Source organism: Bos indicus x Bos taurus, chromosome X (genome assembly GCF_003369695.1).
Source record: "Bos indicus x Bos taurus breed Angus x Brahman F1 hybrid chromosome X, Bos_hybrid_MaternalHap_v2.0, whole genome shotgun sequence".
In the NCBI taxonomy this organism is placed as follows: domain Eukaryota; kingdom Metazoa; phylum Chordata; class Mammalia; order Artiodactyla; family Bovidae; genus Bos; species Bos indicus x Bos taurus.
Window position 1 is genome coordinate 36,993,924 of NC_040105.1, and position 26,855 is coordinate 37,020,778.

The 26,855-nt window shown below is 41.8% G+C and overlaps 1 protein-coding gene across 1 annotated transcript in view; it reads left to right on the top strand.

Annotated features, from left to right (window-relative positions):
• Window positions 1-26,855, top strand: part of LANCL3 (LanC like 3) — a 113,088-nt gene that overhangs the window by 72,361 nt on the left and 13,872 nt on the right. Inside the window, exons 2-3 of the mRNA XM_027534420.1 lie at window positions 24,500-24,623; window positions 25,253-25,450. Of these exons, the coding sequence (XP_027390221.1) occupies window positions 24,500-24,623; window positions 25,253-25,450 (322 nt within the window). The remainder of the gene's footprint in view (window positions 1-24,499; window positions 24,624-25,252; window positions 25,451-26,855) is intronic.

Sequence of the window (26,855 nt, forward strand, 5' to 3'; positions counted from 1 at the left end):
ATTTTTTAAATACAACCAGATGTGTTGGAGAATTTCCATATCAGCACATATAGATCTACTTTATACCTTTCATTACTGAGTATTTCATTGTGTGGGTGGTACCACACTTCATTTAACTAGTACTCTCATAACAGCCATTGCTTCTAGTCTTTTGCCATTGTTTATAATGCTGTAGTGCATATATGTACATATATCTTTGTACACTTGGGAACAAATGTTTGTTGAAATTGATAAGACAGTTTTTGATCAGTGTTGAGAAATTCCTTTCCAAGAGGCAGCAGCTATTTAGCTCCCTGCTTAATAGTATATGAGCTTTTTTCCACAAAAGTTTTGTGTGCTACAAATTTTACTTACCCATTTCTACCCCTCTGCTAGATTAAACATGGTATCTAATTTTAAATTGCTTCTCTCTAATTATGTGTGATGATGATCTTTGCATACGTTTTTGCATATCATTATATGCAGATTCCTTGCTCATGTCCTTTTCTTTTTTCCTGTAAATTGTTTCTCTGATTGTTTTGTGAAATTTTAAATGTTAATATCATCCATCATGTCTTACCAACATATGTAACATCATTTCTAACATGTTTTCTTCTACAACTTTTATGATTACTTTTAAAATATTGTTTAAATATTTTATCCATGGGAAAATTATTTTATTATACTAAATAAATTTAAGTTCCATGGGAATAGAGGCCAAGTTTTTAATTAGCTGTTGCATACCTAATACTGACACATTTTTAAAATACCAATTGTGGCCAGAATATAATGGGTAGCACATTTCTGGCATTTTCTTTGCTCTTTTAAACAACTTTCTCTCAAAAGATTCTCTGAGCTGAAGTTTGGGAGGGATAAGCCATACCACACTACATATTTTACTGAAATATCAGCAGTTGGGCAGTAGTGGTGGAGGTGATGGTTAAGGAATCAACCTCCACCCTGGCCTCCATTGCTTCCTCCTCATGATGGGCCTTGGGTAGCCCCCAAAAGTGCATCATCCCACATTCAGAACCTTTCCAACTCTCCCATGTGAGTTTTGGTCATCTTTCAACTGCCTCTGAGTAGGAGAAAACCCATAGAACTGTATACCAGTCAAACTGAGGGCAGTGGGGAGAGGGCGGTGTTTTAGAAGATTCTTTGGAATGCTCTTTGACTAAGGTAGCTACATGAAGTGCCATGTGCAGACATCCCTGAGTGGTTATCTAAAACTGGTAGCCATATGGATCTGCTGCTGCTGCTGCTGCTAAGTCACTTCAGTCGTGTCCGACTCTGTGCGACCCCAGAGACGGCAGCCCATTAGGCTCCGCCATCCCTAGGATTCTCCAGGCAAGAACACTGGAGTGGGTTGCCATTTCCTTCTCCAATGCATGAAAATGAAAAGTGAAAGTGAAGTCGTTCAGTCGTGCCTGACTCTTAGCGACCATGGGATTTTCCAGGCAAGAGTACTGGAGTGGGGTGCCATTGCCTTCTCCGATATGCATCTGAGTGAGCTTCAAAACACTGTTACCATTTTAAAATTTCTTACAAACACCCCTAAATCTCAGTGGCTTACAACAACAAATATTTATGTTCCCTCACTCCTGGGGAAGCTCTGTGTGGGTTCAGCTTGGCTCCATGTGTGTCCTCATTCTCCTTGGGCCATCATTTACCTGGAGGGTGTTCTTCTCATGGCAAGTGCCAAAGAAGGGGCCAAATCATGTTACCATATTGAGCTCACTGTGGTCAAGTTGAAGGGACTTCAAAGTAGGTTCTGCCTACCTCTGATAGAACACAGTATAGGGAACTGGTAAAGATAATGGACATTGGAGCCTGACGATACTGGGACAGCAGACACTGTTGAGTGTCTGCTCAAAAACATTTATCTCCTCTTCTATGCTGATGGACACTAGTCCCCATAATAGGGACTTATAATGCCAGATACTTTTCTAGCCTCTCTTGCAGCTATAGGTAGCCATGTTACACAGTTTTGGCCAGTCAGACATTAGGAGAACCCTGCTGGATGCCCCTGGGAATTATTTTCCTGTTTGAATCATCCACTTAATTCCTCATCTCCCTGGTATTCTCATCTTCTAGTTGGGGCTAGATATATTCCACAGAGTTTCTGTATTAGTCAGATTTACTTTGTAAGAGATAATCCCACATCTAGGTAACTTACAATAAATAATATATATTGATTTTTTTCTTGCTAATGGTCTGCAGGTTTTCTGGAGGGGGTAGGGTGGCTCTGCTTTAGGCCATGGGTAGGATTTAGCCCCATTTCATGTGTTTCAGAACATGACAAACTATGCAAGCATATTTAAAGCACCTGCTTATGTCATTAGCACTTCTTTGACCAAACTAGTTCACATGGCCAAGACCATCAATAAATAAGGCAGCAAAATATGCCCTCCCCACCATGGGAAGTACTGCAGTTACATGGCAAAGGTGTGGATGTATAATCCTATATGAGTAGAATGAAAATTTAGAATAAGAACCCAACCTCCTGCACTTCCTAGCTGTGTGAGCATTAACAAATCACTAGCTTCTTAAAACAGAGAAGGTAATGGCGCCCCACTCCAGTATTCTTGCCTGGAAAATCCCATGGACGAAGGAGCCTGGTAGGCTGCAGTCCCTGGGTCACAAAGAGTCGGACACATCTGAGCGACTTCCCTTTCACTTTTCACTTTCATGCATTGGAGAAGGAAATGGCAACCCACTCCAGTGTTCTTGCCTGGAGAATCCCAGGGAAGGGGGAGCCTGGTGGGCTGCCGTCTCTGGGGTCACACAGAGTCGGACATGACTGAAGCGACTTAGCAGCAGCAGCAGCTTATTAAAACCTGTTTCTTCATTTTCAAGATAGCACTGAGCTCTTTTCTCTGGATGCATTTGAAGGTTAAACATAAACCATGAAGCATAGGTGGACCTTAAGGAAAGTTAGCCCTCCATCCCCACAACCGAATTCTGTTTACTAAATGAGTTCCTCCCCAAAGTCAGGTATGGCTCATGATTTAATGTTGGCTTCCCCCTGGGATTGATGAGTGGCTAACAGGGAGGCGGCACTATTCACTAAGCACACATTTCCTGAACACTTGACCATTTCAAGGTCATTGTCATGCTTTCATGCTTCAATAGACTGTCACTGTGTTTTTCTTTTTTTGGCAAATGATCCTTAATTCACTCTGACAAGAGCGAAGGAACATTGGTATTTAGGGTTGCTTTTTGGCTGTTTCATAGGCTCCCTCTGCTGGAGTAAAATGTCCTGTTTGGTCCTCAAGATTTGAACATCCTTTCCCTTTAATTGAAAGCAAATGTAATCAACAATTTGCTGCATGGTTAGACTGGCTTTTCACATAGTGTTTCTCCTGCCATGTCCTCAATTTACCTTCCACAGAGCTGTAATACCCAACTGACATTCTTGCCTTTTCAAAACAGAGCCTTACAAGAGACTGACTTTAAAGAATTTGCCAGACTTGTGAATTGTTAATAATAACCAGGTTCTTGTTTCCTGTGAGTAATGCCCTTGCTACTTCCATTCTAACCTTCTCAGTTTGAGAACATCTGGGAGTATTATGGGAAGGCTGTGACAAGCCTATTTAGAGGTGCTTGCTGAAAGGAAATTAGCCTGAGTCACCAGGTCTGTTATGTTATGGATGTGGTGGTGTAGTCCCTAAGTCGTGTCCAACTATTGCGACCCTAAGGATTGTGGTCTGCCAGGCTCTTCTGTCCATAGGATTCTCCTGGCAAGAATACTGGAGTGGGTTGCCATTTCCTTCTCCAGGGGATCTTCCTGACCCAGGGATTGAACCTGGGTCTCCTGCATTGCAGGCAGATTCTTTACCAACTGAACTATGAGGCAAGCCCTCATATTATTGTTATGATGAAGGTAGACTATAATTGTGTGTAGAAAAAGTGAGGATTGCTGTAAAGTCAACACTTCCGCTGCCAGGGGGAGCCACCCCTTTTCAGGACACACAGTTTTTCAGGACCATCAACATGAGACTTCACGTGAATTCATTTTTTATAAGGCCATTGTTCACTTGTGTTGTTGTTGTTTAGTTTGCCAAGTTGTGTCCGATTCTTAGCGACCCTATGGACTGTAGCCCACAAGGTTCCTCTGTCCATGGGATTCTCCAGGCAAGAATACTGGAATAGGTATTTGCTTTCCATTTCCTTCTTCAGGTGATCTTCCTGACCCAGGGATCAAACCAGCATCTCCCACTTTGGCAGTCGAATTTTTTACCACTAAGCCACCTGGGAAGCTCCATTGTTCACTACTTCCCATTTATGGAGTTCCACTTTATTTCTGGCTTTGCAATGTGCCAGATGTGTCATCTTTTCCTTTTTCACCTCTCTATCTTTTAGGAGTCACTTTTGGGATTTAAATGACTTAGGAGAGTATTCAGTGAATTCTGAATCAATAGGCTCATAGGAGCTCCTGGGCGATGGTATTTAGAGGAGAGGGGAATGTCACAGTAATGGCAACTCCAAGGTACCTGTGGAAGTGTTAGCACCTCCATTTCTGCCACAGCACAAAACCGTGTTCTCTGACAGTTCTAGAACTCCAAGTGCTGCTTGAACCAGCACCACTGGCATCACCTGTGGATTCATTAGAAATGCAAAACTTCAGTCCTCACTCCAGACTCGGCACATTGACAAGATCCACAGGCATCCAGATACATATTAAAATGTGAGAAGCATTGGTCTGGGGTAATGGGAAGTCTCAGTGTAATGCCACGCCTGAGGTATGTGAGAGAGTACGGGCACCTCAGGAGCTGCCAAAGCCAGAAACACCTTACTCTTGCCTGCCTCTGAGGTCTGTGACTAACACCCCCGGAGCTGGTGGGCTGGCTCCACCCATCAGCTTTATAAAGCCAGGCAGTGAACCCGTAACCCTGCCCTGCAATCAGTATTTACGATCCTTTTTGACTGGCGCTTTGACCTCAGTGGGCTCTGACTTCCGGGACCTACCTGTCTGCTCTCCACCCACTCAGCTGACTCATTGACTCTCAGAGTCTATTTAATAGCTGTTCTGCTTTGGCCCAAACTCCTAAGTTCTGGTGCTTTCCAACTGGGATATAGCCAGGCCTTAAGTGATGACACCTTACTGTGGAGATGATGTTAAAAGAACCTGGGGGATCTTCAGCAACTCAAGCTGTAAATTAGTCATAACTTTAAAAAGTCTAGATGATAGAAATTCAAGTTGAAGTAGCTTAACTTTAAAAGGCGGAAGATGGGCACCTGTATGGGTCAAATATGACATCACTTCTGGGAGCTTTCTACCCAAATGCATAACTATAATCTGATTGTGAGGAACATGGTACGTATCCAAACGGAGGGGCATCCTATGAAATAAATTGTCCATATTTTTCCAAAATGTCAAAGACAAAGAAAGGCTGAGAATCTGTTACAGACTAATGAAGTCTAAAGGGCATGACAACTAAGTCCAATGTGTGATTTTGAATTGGATCCTGTAACAGAAAACACGCATATATGTATTTATGTATGTATATATATATGTGTGTGTGAGTATGTATATATACATATAGTTGTTGTTTAGGCATTCAGTCGTATCCAACTCTTTTTGTGACCCCATGACTATAGCCCGCCAGGCTCCTCTGTCCATGGAATTTTCCAGGGAATAATACTGGATTGGGTTGCCATTTCCTTCGCCAGGAGATCTTCCCAACTCAGAGATCAAACCCACATCTCCTGCATTGGCAGGCAGATTCTTTACTGCTAAGCCACCAGGGAAGTCCAGATAGAAAGATGGATAGATAGATAGAAATATATAGATATATCTTTCAGGGGCATTATTGGGATTATTGGGGAATTGTAAATATAGACTATAGATTACATAATAATACTGCATCAATATTAAATTTCCCGATTTTTTATAATTACACTGTAGTTAGGTAAGAGAATGTCCTTGTTTATAAGAAATATACACTGAAGTATTTTAAGGTGAGGGCTTCCCTGGTGGCTCAGTGGTAAAGAATCTACCCGCCAATTCAGGAAACATGGGTTCGATCCCTGGGTAGGGAAGAGTCAGACATGAATTAGCAACTAAACAACAACAATTTTTGGGTAAAGGAGCATCATATCTGCAACTTACTCTAAAATTCCCCCTTTGAAAATAAGCAACGGTAAAGCAAATGTTAAGAAAAGATGACTATGGGTAAATGGTATATGGGAAATTTTGTACCACTCTTATAATCCTTTGGAATTCTATACTAATCATTTACAAAAATAAAAAAATTGAAAGTGGGTTACATTAACAGAATACTGGGGGGGAAAAAAAACAGAATACTGGGGAACTTTACAGAATTAAGTGAACAAATGTCAGACTAGGGTAGTCTGGGGATCTTGGGAACTTGAAGACTTGAAACCACCAGAGCAAACTCTGACCTCAGTAAACTTCTTTAACAAAGTGAATTTAAAGCAAGAAAGGGCTTTTAAGGTTCTTTAATATCTCCATTTCATGGGTGAAAAAACTGAGATCCACACAGTAGAAGTAATTTGCCCAGGGAATCACAGATAATTATTTCAGTTTCCATCTGTAGACTTTTAGGATTCTTCCTCATATTGGTTTATAATTTAATCCCCAGCATTTATTCTTTTCCTTCCACTTTGAAGTTAGGATATGAGTTGAAGTAAGAACAAGATTAACATATGTAAGTATTCAAAAATAACAAGAACCTAGGTTTTATGAACAACTGTCTAAACAAGATCTCCCCCCATTAACAGGGTTCTCCCCCACTTTTGTCATTAAATGTATATATGATAACTACATATTTAAATATAAAAAGCAGTGCCATTGTCTTTGAAGATGATTTTATTTGTATGTTAAAATCAGCTAGAAGATTAGAATTTCTTCGCTTACCATGGCTTACCACATGGGTAGGTACACTTTGTCTTTCTCCATGGCCTTTTTCTCACCTCATAGAATACATCATCTCTCAGTTAAAAGGTAATGCTAATCTACATTTGTTTCTTGTAAATGTCCCTCATGATTTGAAGAGACTGATTTAGAAAGCACAATATCAATATTGTGCATGTAGGGATGCCTGGGAGCCATCTAGTCCCACCCCTGCCTTTGAAAGGTGAGCCTGCCTATGGTTGGCTATTCCCTCTCCCCTCAACTCCTACACCTGCTTCTACTACGGAACAGATTTTAAAAGGGAATAGGATCTATTTGCATATATTGAAATACCTTTGAGATCACTTCTGAAATAGCAGTATAATTAGAGAAAGCAGAGCTCTTTTGATCATGCTTCCTAAAATCCTGTATTGTCTTTTGGTACCAAAAAGGCATTTGTATAGCACTTGGACCATTAGACTGGGAGCTGATAAACCTGCCCTGACCAGTTTCCTCCCTGACAGCTTTTGAGAGAGAATGCAAACCCTAGCTGAAGGATCCTAGGTGGTGCAGTGCAAAATTGAGTGGCTTAGTGTGTGACGAGAGGCAATGGATTTTTTTTTAAAAGGAATTAAGAGTGCTTTCCATCACCCGTGTTTGGACATGGTCGTGAATGACTAACATAAATTTTTCAGAAAAGGTGGATTCCTATGGTTCTGTCTGGTGGCAAACACTGCTACCTCCCAAATACTCATTTTCCACGTTGTCTTTACTAACAGAAGCCTAATCTTGTTTGGCATAGCGATGTTCTCAGATAATTATTTGGTTTTCCAACCTCTCTGTCAGGGTAGCTATGTCAAACAGTACTAGCTAATGACATGTCAATAGAAGTCTGCTTGGAGTTTGGGGAAGCATTTTGCTTTCCTGAGAAAACGGGCGTGACTGGTGCTGCCCTTCCCCATTTCTTCCTGCCTTGAATGTAAACATGACACCTGGAGTTACAGCAGCCAATTTTGTGCCCATGGGCCAACATGAGGGAAGGAAGAGAGAATTGTGACATCCTGGCTCTGACATCACAAGTAAACAATATCAGCCAGCAGCCAGCTACTTCTAGACTATTTTTTTAATGCAAAAAAAAAAAAAAATAACCTTTTATTGGATTAAGCCACTGGGTTGTCAAGTTTTCTAATAATTTGTGAGTGTAGTAGACTTTGGGAAAAGTCTGCTTAGCTCAAAATAATCCTAGTTCTTTATGAAACACCATCCCACTCCCTACCTGGGTGGGTTTTTGCACCCATATTGATGCATTCAGGGTAAATGCACCTGACCAAGGGTGAGCCAATCAGATTTTCTCTCAGGAATTCAACATTAGGTTTCAGTGGTTCTAGGTGATCCACAAGTATGACTGAAACTGAGGTACATTATAAACCTTGGAAGCTGTTGTGTATTATGGTGTGGTGGAGGTGACCTTCAGCCATACAGAAGTCAAGAAAATGGGTCTGTAGAAGATGACAGAGGCAGAGACCTGTATCACCAAAAGAGACAACACTGCCTGGGGTCTGGCAGCTTTCTGGATTCAAGTGTGAGTCCTTTTTCATGCTTGGCTGCTCCCAGATCTCTGGTTTCCTTCCAGAAAACTGGGCAGCCCTATGATTGTCAAGGTTGCCTACACAAGGGCATCTGGTCAGAAGGGCAAGGGACGTGAAACCCAGCCTCTGTGTTTTGGTCACAAAGCCTTGGCCTGGCACTGCATCAGCCCAGAGGTGATGTGCTACTTTATGCAATTCGTCTGCCCAGAAGGGAGCCTGCTTTTCTTTTTTTCCTTAAATTTCACACAAGACTAAGAAAGGCCCTTCTTCATGCCCTTCTTCACCAACCTAGCGCTGTTGGTATCTTCCATGCAAAGGACCTTGATGCTCAGACAAAATGTGTTAACGAACAGCTAGACTGTTTGTTCTATCATTCGATAAGTAAACTGTTCAATACCTTGATTTATTTTGCTTTGTAAAAGTTGAAGTATAGTTTACATATAGAAAAATGTATAAATCTTAAGTGCATAGTTCAGTGATTTCACTGTCAAATATACATTACCCAGCTTAAGGAAAAGAATGTTTCCATCATCCCCAAAAGTTCCTTTATCCCAGTTAGTACCACTTGCCCTGCCCCCCTCGCCGACACACACACAAAAGATTCTGGAGGTAACCACTCTTTTGACCTCTATCACCATAGTTTGATTTTGCCTATTCCTGAATTTCAAATAAATGGAATCATCTAGTGTACTCTTACATGCCTGGCTCCTTTAGTTCAGTATGTTTGTGAGCTCCATCCCTGTTATAGGTATCAGTAATTTGTTATCTTTATTGTTGAGTAGTATTCCATTGTGTGAGTATTTCAAATTTGTTCATTCTAACTATGGATGATTAGGATATTTCCAGGCCTTATTAATAAAGCTTATGAATAGGAATTAAGGTGCTGTGGACATCCTAACTAGTGGCCCTAGATACTTCTTTCCCTTGGAAACTGATGTACTATAGTAGAAGTCCAAATTCTCCACTTCTCACAGTAAATCTGTATATCTCACATGCATCTATCACCTGGATCAATTTTGTCTGGAGTTCTTTCATCATGTACTTGGGATACTTTATTTTGTAAGTGCCTCTTCATTACTATTTTAGGTTGGTGCAAAAGTAATTGTAGTTTTTGCATTGTTGAAATTTGCCTTTGATATTAGAATATATTCTTAAATGTGGTTATGTTATCCATCACTTTAATGTGCATTTCTTGCTGTATGTTTTTTTGCTAATGACTTATTACTTGCTATTTATTTCATACTTAGACTATAGAATTGATGTTAGACAAAAAGCAAATTTGAGCAATTTTCTTATTCAAGTTCAAAATGGGTCATAAAGCAGCGGAGACAGCTTGCAGTATCAACAACGCATTTGACCCAGGAACTGCTAACTAACGTACAGTGCAGTGGTGGTTCAAGGAGTTTTATAAAGGAGAAGAGAACCTTGAAGATGAGGAGTGCAGTGACCAGCCATCGGAAAGTGACAATGACCAACTGTTAGCAATCATCGAAGCTGATCCTCTTACAACTACATGAGAAGATGCTGAAGAACTCAACATGAACCATTCTACAGTCATGTGGCCTTTGAAGCAAATTGGAAAGGTGAAAAGGCTCTCGATAAGTGGGTGCCTCATGAGCTGACCGCAAATCAAGAAAATCATTGTTTTGAAGTGTCATCTTCTCTTATTCTGGGCAATAATAACAAACCATTTCTTGATCAGATTGGATGTGCAACAAAAAGTGGATTTTATATGAAAACCAGTGATGACCAGCTCAGTGGTTGGACCGAGAATAAGCTCCAAAGCACTTCCCAAAGCCAAACTTGTACCAAAAAAAAGTCATGGTCACTGTTTGGTGATCTGCTGCCAGTCTGATCCACTACAGCTCTCTGAATCCTGGCGAAACCATTACATCTGAGAAGTAGGCTCAGCAAATCAGTGAGATGCAGCAAAAATTGCAATGCCTGCAGTCGGAATTGGTCAACATAATGGGTCCAGTTCTTCTCCACAACATCATGCGACCACATGTCCTACAACCAGTGCTTCAAAAGTTGAACGAATTAGGCTATGAGGTTTTGCCTCATCCGCCATATTCACCTGACCTCTCACTAACTACCTACCACTTCTTCAAGCATCTTGACAACTTTCTGCAGGGAAAACGCTTCCACAACCAGCAAGACGCAGAAAATGCTTTCCAAAAGTTTGTTGAATCCTGAAGCATGGATTTTTATGCTTTGGGAATAAACAAACTTCTTTCTCATTGGCAAAAATGTGTTGATTGTAATGGTTCGAATTTTGATTAATAAAGATGTGTTTGAGCCTATTTCAGTTCAGTTCAGTTCAGTCGCTCAGTCGTGTCCGACTCTTTGTGACCCCATGAATCGCAGCATGCCAGGCCTCCCTGTCCATCACCAAATCCCAGAGTTCACCCAAACTCATGTCCATTGAGTCAGTGATGCCATCCAGCCATCTCATCCTCTGCCGTCCCCTTCTCCTCGTGCCCCCAGTCCCTCCCAACGTCAGGGTCTTTTCCAGTGAGTCAACTCTTCGCATGAGGTGGCCAAAGTATTGGAGTTTCAGCCTCAGCATCAGTCCTTCCAATGAATACCCAGGACTGGTCTCCTTTAGAATGGACTGGTTGGATCTCCTTGCAGTACAAGGGACTCGCAAGAGTCTTCTCCAGCACCACAGTTCAAAAGCATCAATTCTTCGGCGCTCAGCTTTCTTCACAGTCCAACTCTCACATCCATACATGACCACTGGAAAAACCATAGCCTTGACTAGATGGACCTTGGTTGGCAAAGTAATATCTCTGCTTTTTAATATGCCATCTAGGTTGGTCATAACTTTCCTTCCAAGGAGTAAGCATCTTTTAATTTCATGGCTGCAGTCACCATCTGCAGTGATTTTGGAGCCCAGAAAAATAAAGTCTGCCACTGTTTTCACTGTTTCCCCATCTATTTGCCATGAAGTGATGCAACTGGATGCCATGATCTTAATTTTCTGAACGTTGAGCTTTAAGCCAACCTTTTCACTCTCCTCTTTCACTTTCATCAGGAGATTCTTTAGTTCTTCACTTTCTGCCGTAAGGGTGGTGTCATCTGCATATCTGAGGTTATTGATATTTCTCCCAACAATCTTGATTCCAGCTTGTGCTTCCTCCAGCCCAGCATTCCTCATGATGTACTCTGCATATAAGTTAAATAAGCAGGGTGACAATATACAGCCTTGACGAACTCCTTTTCCTATTTGGAACCAGTCTGTTGTTCCATGTCCAGTTCTAACTGTTGCTTCCTGACCTGCATACAGGTTTCTCGAGAGGCAGGTCAGGTGGTTTGGTATTCCCATCTCCTTCAGAATTTTCCACAGTTTATTGTGATCCACACAGTCAAAGGCTTTGGCATAGTCAATAAAGCAGAAATAGATTTTTTTTTGGAACTCTCTTGCTTTTTCGATGATCCAGCAGATGTTGGCAATTTGATCTCTGGTTCCTGTGCCTTTTCTAAAACCAGCTTGAACATCTGGAAGTTCACGGTTCACATATTGCTGAAGCATAGCTTGGAGAATTTTGAGCATTACTTTACTAGCATGTGAGATGAGTGCAATTGTGAGCCTAGTTACAATGATTTAAAATTCACTATCTGAAACCACAATTACATTTGCACCAGCCTAGTAATTCTATATTTATTATATCTTCATGCTTCACATATTAAACATTGAGCTGCTCTTTCAGTATCCTGGAGATGCATGCTTTTGTGTGTGTGTGTGCATGCTCAGTTGTGTCCAACTCTTTGCGACCCCATGGACTGTAGCCCACCAGGCTCCTCTGTACATGAGATTTTTCAGGCAAGAATACTGGAGTGGGTTGCCATTTCCATCTCCAGGGCATCTTCCCGACCCAGGAATTGAACCCATGTCTCTTGCTTCTCCTGCATTGGCAGAATAATTGGTAAATGGTCAGTAATATTTTGTGTTACAACCAATGAAAGATATTTACAGAGACATACCTGGCATTAAGCTTATAATTAAGAGTCTACTTTGTGACCAGGAGTAAAAACAGCCCAGCTTATGTGAACCAGATAAGATTAAGCCGAGTTCCTTGTTCTAACCACCTGTGATATTTGCAATACTAAATCATGCTGGATTTGCAATGCAAAGCCCTGTAAAGAAGTGTCTGTGCCCCAGCATCCTGAGTGGACCTTTTTTTTTAAAAAAAAAAAAAGAAAGATAAGTGTTCAGTTCTACCTCCTTTACAGTCTTAGTATAGAGCGGGGCCTCTGTTTTTAAACATTTCATGGGAATTATCTGCTACAGCAACTGGCCAGCTGGCCATTTCTCTCCTGTGTCCATACTTACACTTTTGGTGATTACCCTCCATTGGACATTGGAACCTATGAATGGATTTCATCTCCTGTTAAAATGTTCCCCAGGCAACCTGAGATGAGGCACACAATTTACTTAACATTGATTTCTTTCTGAAGACAGCCCCATTAAAATAATAACAAATGATGGAGAGTGGCTGCACAAGACATATTGGGGGTAATAAAATATAGAGCATAGTATGCATGTATTCAAAGTGAAATGTCATCTCCACAATGGCAGGGATTTTTCTCTCTTTTGTTGACAGATGTTCTCCAAGTGTAGGGCTCCATAAATATTTACAGGATAAATGGTTTGTATGACAAAGACCTTACTAACTTACAAGGTTATAAATCCTGCTTTGCTTAGTACTGGTTATACATCCTGGTGGTTCACTATCCCCAAGCCTTTGTAAGGACCAGGATGGAGCCCCTGGCTGTGTTCATTGCACAGCAACCACATGGAATTTGCAGATGCTGAAATCTAAGGAGGTGGCTCTGGGGAGTGTACTTAACAGAGTAAAGGTGTTGATCTAATATTTGACTCTCCTCTCGTCTTCAGCCTCAGAACCAGGCCCTCCTGAGATTCATTCTTCCTCCTCCTCCTTCCCCTGGCCCTAAAATGAAAATTGAAAGCAGCCACAGAGATGCTTGTGTTCATCCTGGCTTCCTGGCCCCTAAAGAGGTGGGAGGGCTGGCATCTCCCTCCAGCATACTTGCATGCCCAAGTCACCCCAGATCTCCTTTTTAAATTTTTTTAAATTGAAAAAAAAAATAAATTGAAGAATAACTGCATTACAGTATTGTGTTGGCTTCTGCCAAACATCAACACAAATCAGCCATAGGTACACCCATGTCCCCTCCCTCTCCCTCCCACCTTCCTCCCCATCCCACCCCTCTAGGTTTTTCCAGACCCCCAGATTGAGTTCCCTGAGTCATACAGCAAATTCCCATTGGCTATCTATTTTACTTATGGTAATTTAAGTTTCCATGTTACTCTTTCCATACATCTCACCCAAATCTCCCTTTTTAATGTGCTGTTTATGTAGAAAGGGATTCTTTTGGAATCTTAGCATATAGCTTTCCTAAAGATCCCTGGCTAAAACTGTTTCTGAAAAGATACCAGAAAACAAGAAACCAGAATCATTTTCCCTTCAAAGTATCTGAAAGCACAGTGTGTCACCATGATGGAACCACTTCAAACACGATCATGCAGAGAATTCCTTCCAGTGCCTCAATGATACATGGGAAAGAAGGAAAGTTAGATGCATATTTATAAACCGTCAGGAACCAGATTGGCCCCAGGAACTTATTTGGTCAACTACCTCATTTTTTAAATTAAAAAATTTTTTTTAATTGTTGGCTATGCTGAGTCTTCATTGCTATGCAAGCTCTTCTCTAGTTGCAGCGAGCCAGGGGTACTCTCTAGTTGCAGTGCATGGCCTTTTCATTTCGGTGGCTTCTCTTGTTGTGGATCACAGACTCTAGGCACTCTGGCTTCAGTGGTTGTGGACCCCGGGCTCTAGAGCACACTGGTTTACCTGCTTCATGGTATGTGGAGTCTCTGGAGCAGGAATCGAACCCGTGTCTCCTGAACTGGCAGGTGGACTCTTTACCTCTGAGCCACCAGGGCAGCCCCAGCTACCTCATTTTACCAATGAAGACTGTGCAAGCAGAGAGGTTGTATCACTCACTCAGGGCCATATAACCACAAAACCAAAAATTCCAAATTTCCCCACCATGGTCATCCAATCCACCCCACCACCCCAATACCTTTAGGTTTTATTTTGCATGCAGAGAAGGTACCATTTATGGCCTTAGCTTCCTTTAGACCCTAGGAACACATTTATTAAAAATGTATTTTAAGGTATTGGGGGAAAAAGAAGACTAAAACATTTAAACTGTTTTAAAGCATCTCTGCCTTCTCTCCCCGACTCTGACCTTCAAGGCACCTGTCATTCCCACAGGCCCATGGAAAATAAATCCTTTCAGCTTATTCTGTCCAAAATATCTAGGCAAAAGAGTTATTAAGCCTTAAAATGTCACAAATGGTTCAGATACTGTTCTTCTAGGACCATTTTCATGAATAGCTCTCTCTCAAGTGACAGGACAGATAGTACATAATACAGTTACTTAAGTTGAGGTGACAGTGGTTCCTGGTATAGAAGGTGATTGCTTCACAGAACTTGTTTCTGAGGCTCCCACAAGTCTCCTCACTGTCTCCCCACATCAACTTTGAGGGTTTGAGGATCTACTGTCCTGGGGCAGCTTCAAGAGTGTCCCCTGTCCCTGACCTGGAGCAAGATAAGTGCAAGGAGTCGGGAGGTCACACAGGGCAGTGGCAGCAAGGTGACAGTGTGTTTGCTAGGCTTTGTCTTTGGGCTCTAGGATAGCACTTAACAAGAAAAATCAATCACAACCTTGTGAGTACTGCCAGCACTAAAAACTGCATTTGAATTTGTCCACTCAGGCAGTCAGTTTCACTATAAAGAGCTCTGGAGCTAGAGGTTTCCATGGAAACAGAGGAGTATGTGGGCAAAAATTGCTTTACAGGGAAATGAATGTTAGCAGTGCCGTTAGATTGGCACTTTATGGCTGCCTAGTTGATGTGAGTTTGTAAGTAATCCAATGAACAGTGACTTTAAGAAAGGAAATACTTTTTCTCTCATAACAAAAGACTTATGGAGATAGGTGGTCCTGGTTGTGGTACAGATGCCCAGTGATGTCCAAAACCCCCAGGATCTTTCTCATCTATTGTTCTTTGAATGTTGGCATGTCATCCACAAGCTTATTGCCTCAGGATACAAAATGGCTGCTATAGCTCCAGGCCTCACATAAACATTCAAGGCGCCAAAAAGAGGAAAGGCAAGAAAAGCCAAGTGTGTCCATTTTACTTCCATTTATGCTGAAATCAAGAGCTTTGCAGGAAGCTCCCACCTCAGCAGATTTCCCCATTGATCAAAATGAAGTCACATAGCCAACTCTAGCTTCACGGACTGCTGAGAACTGGATATCTGGCAAGGGACAGTGGGGACAACTGACACGATTGACTAAGGCTGATATTCACTGTGACCTAGAGCTAGATACGATTGTAAGCTTAACAAAATCGGAATTTGCTAATGGGAACTGCCTTTTTTTTTTTTTTTTGCTTTTATAAAAATTTAAAGTATAGTTAACTTACAGTGTTGTGTTAATTTCTGCTGTACAGAAAGTGACTCCATTTTATATATACACACACACACACACACACACACACATTCTTTTTCAAATTCTTTTCCATTCTGGTCTATCACAGGATATTGAGTATAGTTCTCTGTGCTATACAGTAGAATCTTGCTATTTATCCATTCTATATATACCAGTTTACATCTGCTAACCCCAAATGGGAACTGCTTTTTAAAAATAGGTCTCACTGTCACCTGAGGGGGTAGAAGGGGCAAATCATTGTGAGCCTATTTTTGTAGAAAGGGCAGCTCAGGCTCTGAGACATTTCATCTCTTGGAGGAAACAGAACAAAATCATCTAGTGACACTTACTGCAGATTGGGTTACCAGGTACTTATAATAATTCTTTCAAACCGGCAGTCAGTTTGCAGGAATGGGGTAAAACCTGTTTTGCTTTTCTCGTTCCCAGTGTTTTCCTGGCTTGGGTGTCTCAACATGAGAAGGGAAAAGAAACAAGTTTGAAACGGTGTCTAGGACCAAATGTTTGTACGTGAAATTCCCTGCTGAATCCCTTTGATGATTGGAAGATAATCATTAACTAGAGTAACCTGCCTCCGGTTCCTCATCGCCCAGCATAATAATGGTCATAGAGCATCAGGAAAACTAGATGCAAGGGACTTGCTCCTTCTGCACCAGCACACGTGCCCTATTTGGAGACTAATTAAGTTAAATAACAAACCTGGCCACATTGGCTAAGAGAGCTCCCCACTGGGGTTTGCAGATTTTGGAGGGACTTTTCCTCCACATGGCAAAATGGAAGAGAATTTACCATTGTTATCGCTTCTCTTTCCTGGGTTCTGGTCTTTGAAATTACAGCTGCAGTGTTCTTGCCTCTGGGGCACACTCTTGCTTCCTCGAACATTCTTTGGGAACTTTCTACAGTTCCATCTAAGTTCTCACCCTTTTCAAGAGAAATCCTCTACTGCAGTCAGCCTCCCTGCTCCCATAACCCCTTCCTGCTTCAGGTGTGGTCTAGGTGAGGTCAGCAACCTCGCCTGGGAGCTTGTTAGAACTATAGAGTCCTGGTCCCATCCCGGACTCACGGAATCAGAATCTGCATTTTAACAAGAGCACCAGGTAATCTGTGTGCACACTGCAATTTGAGAAGCCTGGCCATAATACACAGGCTTTTCTCCATCCCACCACTTAAAATACCTTCTCTCCGTCCCCCCATCTCCTTTCATTTATTCACTTCCTAACTGTCCTTCAAAGCTTAGCTCATATCCCTTTCTCTCTGTGAAGCCCTCAATATTCTCTCCCTCCACCTTATCCCTATAGATCATGACTTTGAGAATTTAAACAAATGCAAAATATTTCACTATTTAAATGATTCAGGTGTTAAGTCTATTTATTGAGATTATATCTTGTCTTGGGACTTCCCTGGTGGGCCAGTGGTTAAGATTTCGGCTTCCATTGCAGGGGGTGCTGGCTCAATCCCTAATCAAGGAGCCAAGATCTCACATGCCTCACAATCAAAAAACCAAAACATAAACAGAAGCAATACTGCAACAAGTTCAATAAAGACTTTAAACAATGGTCCACATCAAAAAAGAAAGAAAAATATATGTTCTCTCAAAGTGCCCAGCACAGGCCAAGCACATAATGTAAATTGTCTGATTCGTCAGTATCTGTTTCCTGTTTGAAAGCCTTCCCTTAGTTGTGCATGCTCAGTTGCTGAGTCATGTCCAACTCTGTGCGACCCCATAGACTGTAGCCCACCAAGCTCCTCTGTCCATGGAATTCTCCAGGCAAAAACACTGGAGTGAGTTGCCATTTCCTTCTCCAAGGGTCTTCCTGAATCAGGGATCAAACCCATGTCTCCTGCATTGGCAGGCAGATTCTTTACCACTGCACCACGAGGAAAGCCTGCCTCCCTTAGCTGTACCTTATCTCTTTACGCTTCTTCTGCATCAAAGAAACTCCTATAAGTTTTTGTCTTCTCAACACCTTACATACATCTCCACCCACTCCAGAGATTTCCTGCAGGCCTGGCTCTTATCTGTAACTTAGTGGCTTTCAACTGAATCAAAGCCTGAAAGAGGCCTCTAACCATTTGTTTGTATTTTGACTTTGTACCAAAAAAAAAATCCCTAACTTCTAAATTTGGACAGGGAATTTTGTTAGAAAAATTTACTTTTTTGGATATGGGATGTTTTTCTGCTCCACCATGGTACCCACAGGAAACTTGGGATTGCTTCTGTCTCTCTTGTGGACATGCTATGTAGCAGTATCTCTGTTACTGGCCCCAGACCCTGAGACAAGAGCCACATCTCTGAGTCTGCCATCTCCCCAAATTCCAGGTGGGAGGGGGGCACGCATCCTAACTACCTATAATTTTCCAAACCTTTTCAGGAGATTATAGGATCTTTCGTAATGCCTATTGCAAGGGAGTAGAGCTAGGACAACAGGAACTCCACACTGACTTTCAACTTCCTGGTTTCTATTCCATGTCACCTCTGCCCGCCTTGAACAGCTTTAGCTCCATCCTGACTCTATATAGCCTTCAAGTCTGTTGTTTATCTTATCAGCTTTAAGTACTAAAATACCCAGGATCTTAATAACTCAAAAGCCATTTTTCCTCAGAGCTATTATCTCCATGGGTATCATAAAAAGAAGGAAGAGGGAGACTTCCCTGGCGGTCCAGTAGTTAAGACTCCACACTTCCAGTGCAGGGGATGTGGGTTCAGTCCCTTGCCAGGGAGCTAAGATGCCACATGCTGAGCAGTGCAGCAAAAAAAAAAAAAAAAAAATTTAAAGAATGAATATATGTATATGTATAATCAAATCACTTTGCTGTATACTTGAAACTAACATGACATTGTAAATCAACTCTACTCCAATAATTTTTTTTAAAACCTAAAAAAAAGTCATTTTTGTGTTCATTGATCATCAAATGGCTTTTTTCTTTCTCAAAGCAGAAATTTGTGCTACCACCAGAATGGTGGGGCAAATGAGTGGGTGAAATACATTGCTGAAGGAAATCACCACGTGTCAGCTAACCTGACATTAACTGCATTAGATTCTTGCTCTGTTACATGTGTGTTTGGCATGATATTGGAGTGACCTTTTGCATTCCATCTGGCTGGACAGTCACCTACTCAGGGCATTTTGGACGGTTACTTGCTCATGCTGGCCGTGGTTGATAGTAAGCTAGCAAAGACCTCCACTTCAGAGGGCCTGTGAGCAGGACACTTCACTCTGAAAAGGGGTCTGTGGTGAGGCAGGCTTTCTGTGGCTTAGCCCATTTTGTTTATTTCCTTAAGAAAGATCATGTATCCTCAGTAGGGAGGTGGTTGCATCAGAGCTCGACCTTTAGGTTGGGGCCAAGCAACATAGCATGAGCTTTATTGTGCTCTCATCTCTTCATGCTCACAGCCCAGCCCCATAGGACTCTTTCACAACAGACACCTCTGTTCAAGGACCAGCGAAGGCAATCAGCTAAACTAATCAAACTATTTACACCAAACCACCAGAGACTTGCTTTGCATGTTTGACATATCTTAATTTATTTCAATTCAGTGTAAAAAATTTATTTAAAGAACCAAATCCAAATACCATATGCTGTCACTTATATGTAGAATCTAAAATGTGTCACAAATGAATGTGTCTTTGAAACAGAGATTCACGGACATAGACAACAGACTTGTGGTTGCCAAGGCAGGGCTGGGTTGCGGGAGGGTGGACTGGGAGTGTGGGATTAGCAAATGCAAACGACCACATACAGAATGGATAATCAGCAAAGTCCTACTGTGGTAGCACAGGGAACTATGTTCAATATCCTGTGATTACTGTAATGGAAAAGAATATAAAAAGAATGTATATATGTATATAACTGAGTCCCTTTGCTATACAGCAGAAATTAACACAACACTGGAAATCAACTATAGTAAAAAAAAATAATAATAATAATAATTAGAAAAGAGAACCAAATCCATCCAAAACATCAGTACGTAAATAACCTTATTATATGCTACAAATACAGGAGAGGGAATTTGGGTGTGTTCTGATAAAGGCCTAATGGGCAGGGAGCCCCTCTCTGCCACCCGCAGTCACTCCTTTCTCCCCAGTGGAAATGCTGTTTCCTCATTCCTAAGGCTTCAGCAGGTTTCAGAAGCTGGGAGGCCGTCTTCTTCGCGGTATGTGTGCTAATGTATTACTCTGAGCTGGGAATGGGACCTGAAGGGATATTGGAGAGGGCAGACCTATGAGAGAACATGAAGCAGCCACTGTCCACCCCCACCCCTCCACCATGTCATCTCCTTCCTTCCTAATGTACTGTGCACTGGGGGGAAGGACAGTGAGACCAGGACCCTCTTCCTCGATGGTCTCCTCTGCACACTTTTCACGAGCACTCTTCACTTTTTATTTGCTGATCAATAAAGCCAAGGGTAGGTCTTGCCTGTTCCCAGCGATAAAGAACTGCACGCATAACTAACTGGTCTTTATCCAGCCCAACAAGCGCCGTTTCTCTTTGTTTTTCACAGTGTTTCTGAGAGATAAGAGGAAACCGCCCAGACATGATGCATGACCGGGGAGGTTTTGCAATATTTTATAAACTCATTCTCTATTGGGAGCTGTGGATTAGGGGTGGAAAGGAAAAGAGAGGGCACCACATAGAACCAAAGTTGATTTTTTTTTCCTAGGTTAAAAACAAGCAGGTGGATGGGACTTCCCTTGGTGGTCCAGTGTGGTTAGGACACCACACTTTCACTGCAGGGGGCAAAGGTTCAATCCCTGGTCAGAGAACTAAGATCTCCTATGCGGCACTGTGTGGTCAAAAAATAGAGGAAAAAAAAGAAAAACAAGCAGGTGGAGGAAAAGGAGACATGAATATATGTTCAACGGAGGAAAAAGTAATCCAGTTTTCAGTTATCGGCACAGAAGTCAAATAGGGAAAACTTTGGTCATTCAAATGAGCACATACCCTGAAACTCCGTGGCCTTTTCCTGTCACAAAAATTGTCTCTGTTGTATGGATTCAAGACCAGAAGAGGCAAACAGGACCTTAGTTCAGGTGAAGAGCCAAATATACTCCCAGGGAATTATGGATGGTACCAGAATAGACTCCTTTTAAGTTCATGCCTTTTGAGGCTCTTGGCAAGTTTCTGAGAGTGAGCCAGGATGGTGGGGTTGATATGAGACTGATAATGCAAGATATTAGGTAGAGTCAGACCAAATGTGAGATCAGTTGATGCCAATAAAGGCACAGAGAAAGATGTTTTTAGTGGCAAATTGAAATTTTGGTAGCAATTTGATAGATGCAGAGTGGAAAATATAAGAGAAATGGGCTATTCAGCTAAGGAAAGACCTGGGGCTAAGCCTTGAAATGATGGTGGGAAGGTGTCAGAAGATAGGTCTTTGGGAATGTTAGGAAGGAGTAAACCCAAGAGGCAAAAATAGGTACCTAATAAAAAGAGAAATTTAAGTTGAAACTCATGGCATACCTGTAATTGTTTCTGAGCAACCAAATGGAAAATGGGGACCCAAAGTCTTAATGAAGCTGATGTGTTACATGCTCTGCACTACAGCTTCTTTCCACGCCTGCCTGGGCTCATGAACTTTTCTTTTTTAATTAAAGAAAAAATTTAAGTTGTTTTACAATGTTTCAGATGTACAGCAAAGTGATTCAGTTATATTTTATATATATATATATATGTATTCCTTTTTTCAGATTATTTTCTCTTATAGGTTATTAAAAAATACTGAAGATAGTTCCTTGTGCTATACAGTAGATCCTTGTTGGTTATCTATTTTATATATAGTAATATATATCTGTTAATCCCAAATTCCTAATTCATCTGCCCCCCCTTTCCCCTTTGGTAACAATAAGTTTGTTTACTCTGTCAGTGAGTCTATTTCTGTTTTGTAAACAAGTTCATTTATGTCATTTTTTAGATTGTGCATATAAATTATATCATATGATATTTGTTTTTCTCTGTCTGACTTTCTTCACTTAGTATGATAATCTCTAGGTCCATCCATGTTGCTGCAAATGACATTGCTTCATTTTTTTATGGCTGAGAAATATTTCATTATATATATAAACCACATCTTTATACATTCCTCTGCCAATAAACATTTAGGTTGCTTCCTTGTCTTGGCTGTCGTGAACAGTGCTGCTGTGAACATTGGGGTGCATGTATCTTTTCAAATTAGAGTTTTCTCCAGACGTATATGGTATTTCTATTTTGAGTTTCTGAAGGAACCTCCACGCTGTTCTCCATAGTGGCTATACCAATTTATATTCCACCAACTGTCTAAGAGGGTTGGTTCCATTTTTCTCCACACCCTCTCCAGCATTTATTATTTGCAGACTTTTTGATGATGGTCATTCTGACGTGAGGTGGGCTTGTGAACTTTGATTGCTCTATTATAGACTTTTGTCTAAAAAAAATGTTTCCCAGGCTTTCTAGAGTTCCCCCACAATACCTAATAGAGGGCCTCACTGGACTAGTAGCTCAGTAATGGTAATTGGCAAATTAATGAACAACTTCCTTTTTATGTAATTATTTTTCCAAATTAAATGCTAGATTTGAAGAGGCCAAATCTTGGATTATAGTTTGCCCTTCTGTGCGTGCATGGATGCTAAGTTGCTTCAGTCATGTCTGACTCTTTGCAACCCTATGGACCATAGTCCACCAGGATCCTCTGTCCTGGGGATTCTCTAGGCAAAAATACTGGAGTGGGTTGCCATTTCCTTCTCCAGGGATCTCCCCAACCCTGGAATCTAACCTGTGTCTCTTAGTCTCCTGCATTGGCAGGTGGGTTCTTTACCACTAGCGCCACCTGGGAAGCCCTTCTAATGTTGGGTAAATCAGCCCCTTCTAATGTTGGGTAAATCATGATTTAAGAAATCATTAGTTATTTCTAAAGGATTGGGTGAGTCAGATGGCAGATACCACATAGGAAAATTTGATGTGTGAGTCTTTAGAGAAAAAACAAAACCCAATAGACTTGATTCCAGATTCATTCATTCAGGCCAAGGCTGAACTGTAGGTGGTTTTTCTTTTTTTTTTGGTTACTCTGACTAGTACTTTTCTTACATAGGTTTGCCTTTTTGGAAGGTTGGCTTCATGAGAGTAAAGGTCTTGTCATCCTGTTTACTGTTATGTCTCCAGCATCTGGGACAGGCTTTCCTGCCATGTGATACTAAGGGCTTAGGAAATAATTTGGAAGGAAGGGGAAACAGCTGGGGGGTGGGCGGGGTGGAGTAAAGGAAAGAGGAGAGGGAGGACTCTGCTTTTCATGCCAGTACACCTGGCTCTTACTCACTCATCAGTTACCAAAGGCCCCCTCAGGCTCAGCATTAGGAACCAAGGATACCAAAAAGATGAGATGTCAGGGTCTTTGCATCTGATCATCCACTAGAGAGAAAGAGAGAAAGAACACAGTGGGTGCTGTGCCAAGAGTAACGGGGACATGAGAGGGTGCTAAATGGAGTATCCAGTCAGCCCTGAGGCTGAGTGGGTGGCAGAGAACATTGCATACCTGAGCGGAACCCTAATAATTGCAGTGATGCTTTGTAGGCTTGAGAACATTTTAATCTCTATAGCCCTCCAACTTACAGTGGGGAAATTGAATAAAATATGGGAGACGGCATGTCATGCATTGCCTTTTGGCCATTCTCTATTCAGTCATTTTGTTTTTGATGTGGGATCTTCATTCCCCAACCAGGGCTGGAACCCCTGCCCCTTGCAGTGGAAGCAGGGAGTCTTAACCGCTGGACCAAAGGGAAGTGCCCAGAGTCATTTTGATAGTGAAAGTTCTTTTGTATTGGTCCTTACTGGACCTTGGTTTCCTTCTGCTCTGCTGTGCTGTGCTCAGACGCGTCTCACTTTTTGCAACCCTATGGACTATAGCCCACCAGGCTCCTCTGTCCATGGGAATCTCCAGGCAAGAATACTTGAACGAGTTGCCATTTCCTCCTCCAGGAGATCTTCCCCACGCAGGGATAGAACCCATGTATCTTGTGTCTCCTGCCTTGGCAGGCACCTAGGAAGCCCTTCAGAGACTGCAAAAGCAGGCTCTGTTGAGTCTGTCGTGTAGCAGTTGTCATAGAATTGTGGCTTTATAAGCACAATCAAAATGACACAAACTGAAGGCCCATTGTCTGAGCCAGACCCATGCCATATATCAGGAGTAACAGCTTTGTTAAGCATGGTCACTTAGGACCAGTCTTTGTTCTTTTCTGAGCAACTGCTTGTTCTTGTGACAAGGATTAATGACATAACAGCTGTAAGGTGGTCTTTGCCTTTTACAAAAGCCTATAGCAGTAAAGATTTGTGTTTGCCATCAGAACAGCAAATTTTCTGAAGAGGGGAGATAAACTTGACAGCAGAGAGAGAATCAGTGGTTTAAAAAAAAAAAAAAAGGTGTGGTGGGCTGAGCTTATTTACAAAGAAGAAGAGGAGTGTGGGGGGTTTATGCTGATGGACTATTTAAGCAAGAAAATGTGGTGTCAGAGGAATAATGAAGATCATGACTTTACTTCTGCTTCTTGATTTCCTTACTCAGGTGCTGACCCCAGCCCAGATCAAATCAATTTGTCAGGCCATCCTGGACTCTGGGAAACAGTATGCCATGAAAAAGAGGAAGCCATTCCCGCTGATGTATTCTTACTATGGAACCGAATACTTGGGTGAGTGAAGGTTTTGGCCAAGGCCTGGAGGAGGAAGGCAGTCTCTAATAGCCGCTTTTACATAGGTCATCACTATCACTGGGAACCTTTTAAAAAGCCATTTGAAAATAAATATTGATGGATACTTCAAAGCATAATTTCATATTTATTTTCAGAATCTACCTGTCAGAAAGGTAACTGTTTTAACAAGTGTGTGTATGTGTGTGTGAGAGAGAGTCAGTCAGTCATGTCTGACTCTATGCAACCCACCCCATGGACTGTAGTCCACCAGACTCCTCTGTCCATGGGATTTCCCAGGCAAGAATACTAGAGTGGGTAGCCCTTCCCTTCTCCAGGGGATCTTCCTGACCCAGGGATCAAAGCCAGGTCTCCTGCATTGGCAGGCGGATTCTTTACCACTGATCCACCAGGGAATTTCACTCAAGACTAAAATACTTTATTCTTGATTGTGAATTCATTGGCCTATTTTTGCTGAAAGTTGAACAGCTTATACAATCACTGCCAGTAGTACCTGTGCACAGGGAAACAGGATTCAGCCACTGACATCTTCAAGTTTTTAATATTAATGGATTAACTTCAAACTGGTCCTCTTCCCAATTGAATTAACAATGCTTCTCTTGTCTGTATAGGAGCAGCTCATGGCCTATCGTCCATCCTCCAGATGCTTCTTTCTTACCATGAGCACCTCAAGCCCTCGGACCAGGAGCTGGTGTGGCAGAGCGTGGACTTCCTTATGGAGCAGGAACAGAACTGCAACTGGCCCCCTGAGCTCGGCGAGGCCATCGAGAGGGAGAATGAGCTGGTGCACTGGTGCCATGGAGCCCCAGGTCTCACTCCCATTCTTATCTGAAAACATTGCCTTTCAGCGGGCTTAGCCAAACACACATGCCTTTTCTGAGAAGTGAGGGTATTTCTCACCTTACACCATTACCACAGGAGGTGAAAAGGTCAAGAGGAAACTTTTCAAAGGCAGAAAAGTCTCCATCAGTTAAAGATCTCTAGAAATGATCCTGTGTTTAAAATATAAATGATCAGTATCTATTTGCATACAAATTAAACTAGTGTTCTCCAATAAAATATAATATGAGCCACAAATGAAATAACTGTTTAGTAGCCCTAGTAAAACCACAGAAACAGGTGAAATTAATTATCATAATAGATATACCCCAAGGGGCTTCCCTGGTAGCTCAGACAGTAAAGAATCTGCCTGCAATGCAAGAGACTGGAGTTCGATCCCTGGGTCAGGAAGATCCCCTGGAGTAGGAAACGGCAACACATTCCTATATTTCTTGCCTGGGAAATTCCATGGCCAGAGAAGCCTGGCAGGCTATAGTCCATGGGGTCGCAAAGAGTTGAACACGACTGAGTGACTAACACTTTCAGTACACCCCAAATGTTATTTCAACATGCAGCCAATTTAAAAATCTAGTAGGATTTCACAGTTTTGAAATATTGTCTTTGAAATCCCGTGTATATGTTAGACTTACAACCCATCCTGATTCAGACTAGCCATGTTGCAGGTGCTCAGGGGTTTCATGGGACAGTGCAGGTCTGGAACCTCACAGTTCAAAACGTGGTCCCTGGACCAGTGGTATGGGCCACCTGGACACTTGTTGGATATCGAGAATCTCAGGCCCCACCCCAGCCCCAGGGATTCCCAATCCACATTTCAACAAGGTCCCTAGTCGATTTGTATGCACAATAAGGTTTAAGATGGACTGTTCTGTAATTCGTCTTCAAATGACAGTTTCCATTATCACCTAATGAAAAGTCTAGAGAAATGAGAAGCCATTTGGGGTGAACTCTCTGGAATTGAGCCTAGAAACTTATCAGACCCCATCTTTTCACTTTCTTTCTTTCTTTTTAACCCCATTATACCACTAATTAGGCCTTAGAGAAGATGCAATTCAAAATAAATTAAATTCAGAGAAAACAATTAATTTTGGTCTATTGGCCAGAGGAGAGACTTAAAATACTGAAATAATGCACATTTTTGATTAGCAGTGTATTTAATTTTCAAGGCTATGCTTCAATGCCATGAGTGAATACAGCTTTAAAATATATTTAATTTGTCTTTAGTTTGTTACCTGATTTTTATTACTTCCTTTCCCCTCCTTACCTATGTAATGTTCTTTAATCCAAGTGGAATTTCATTTTTTATTTCCATACAGTCTGAGATGACAAATAATAGAAGTCTTAGTCCATTGGCTAGATTTTCTCTGCCTGCCACTT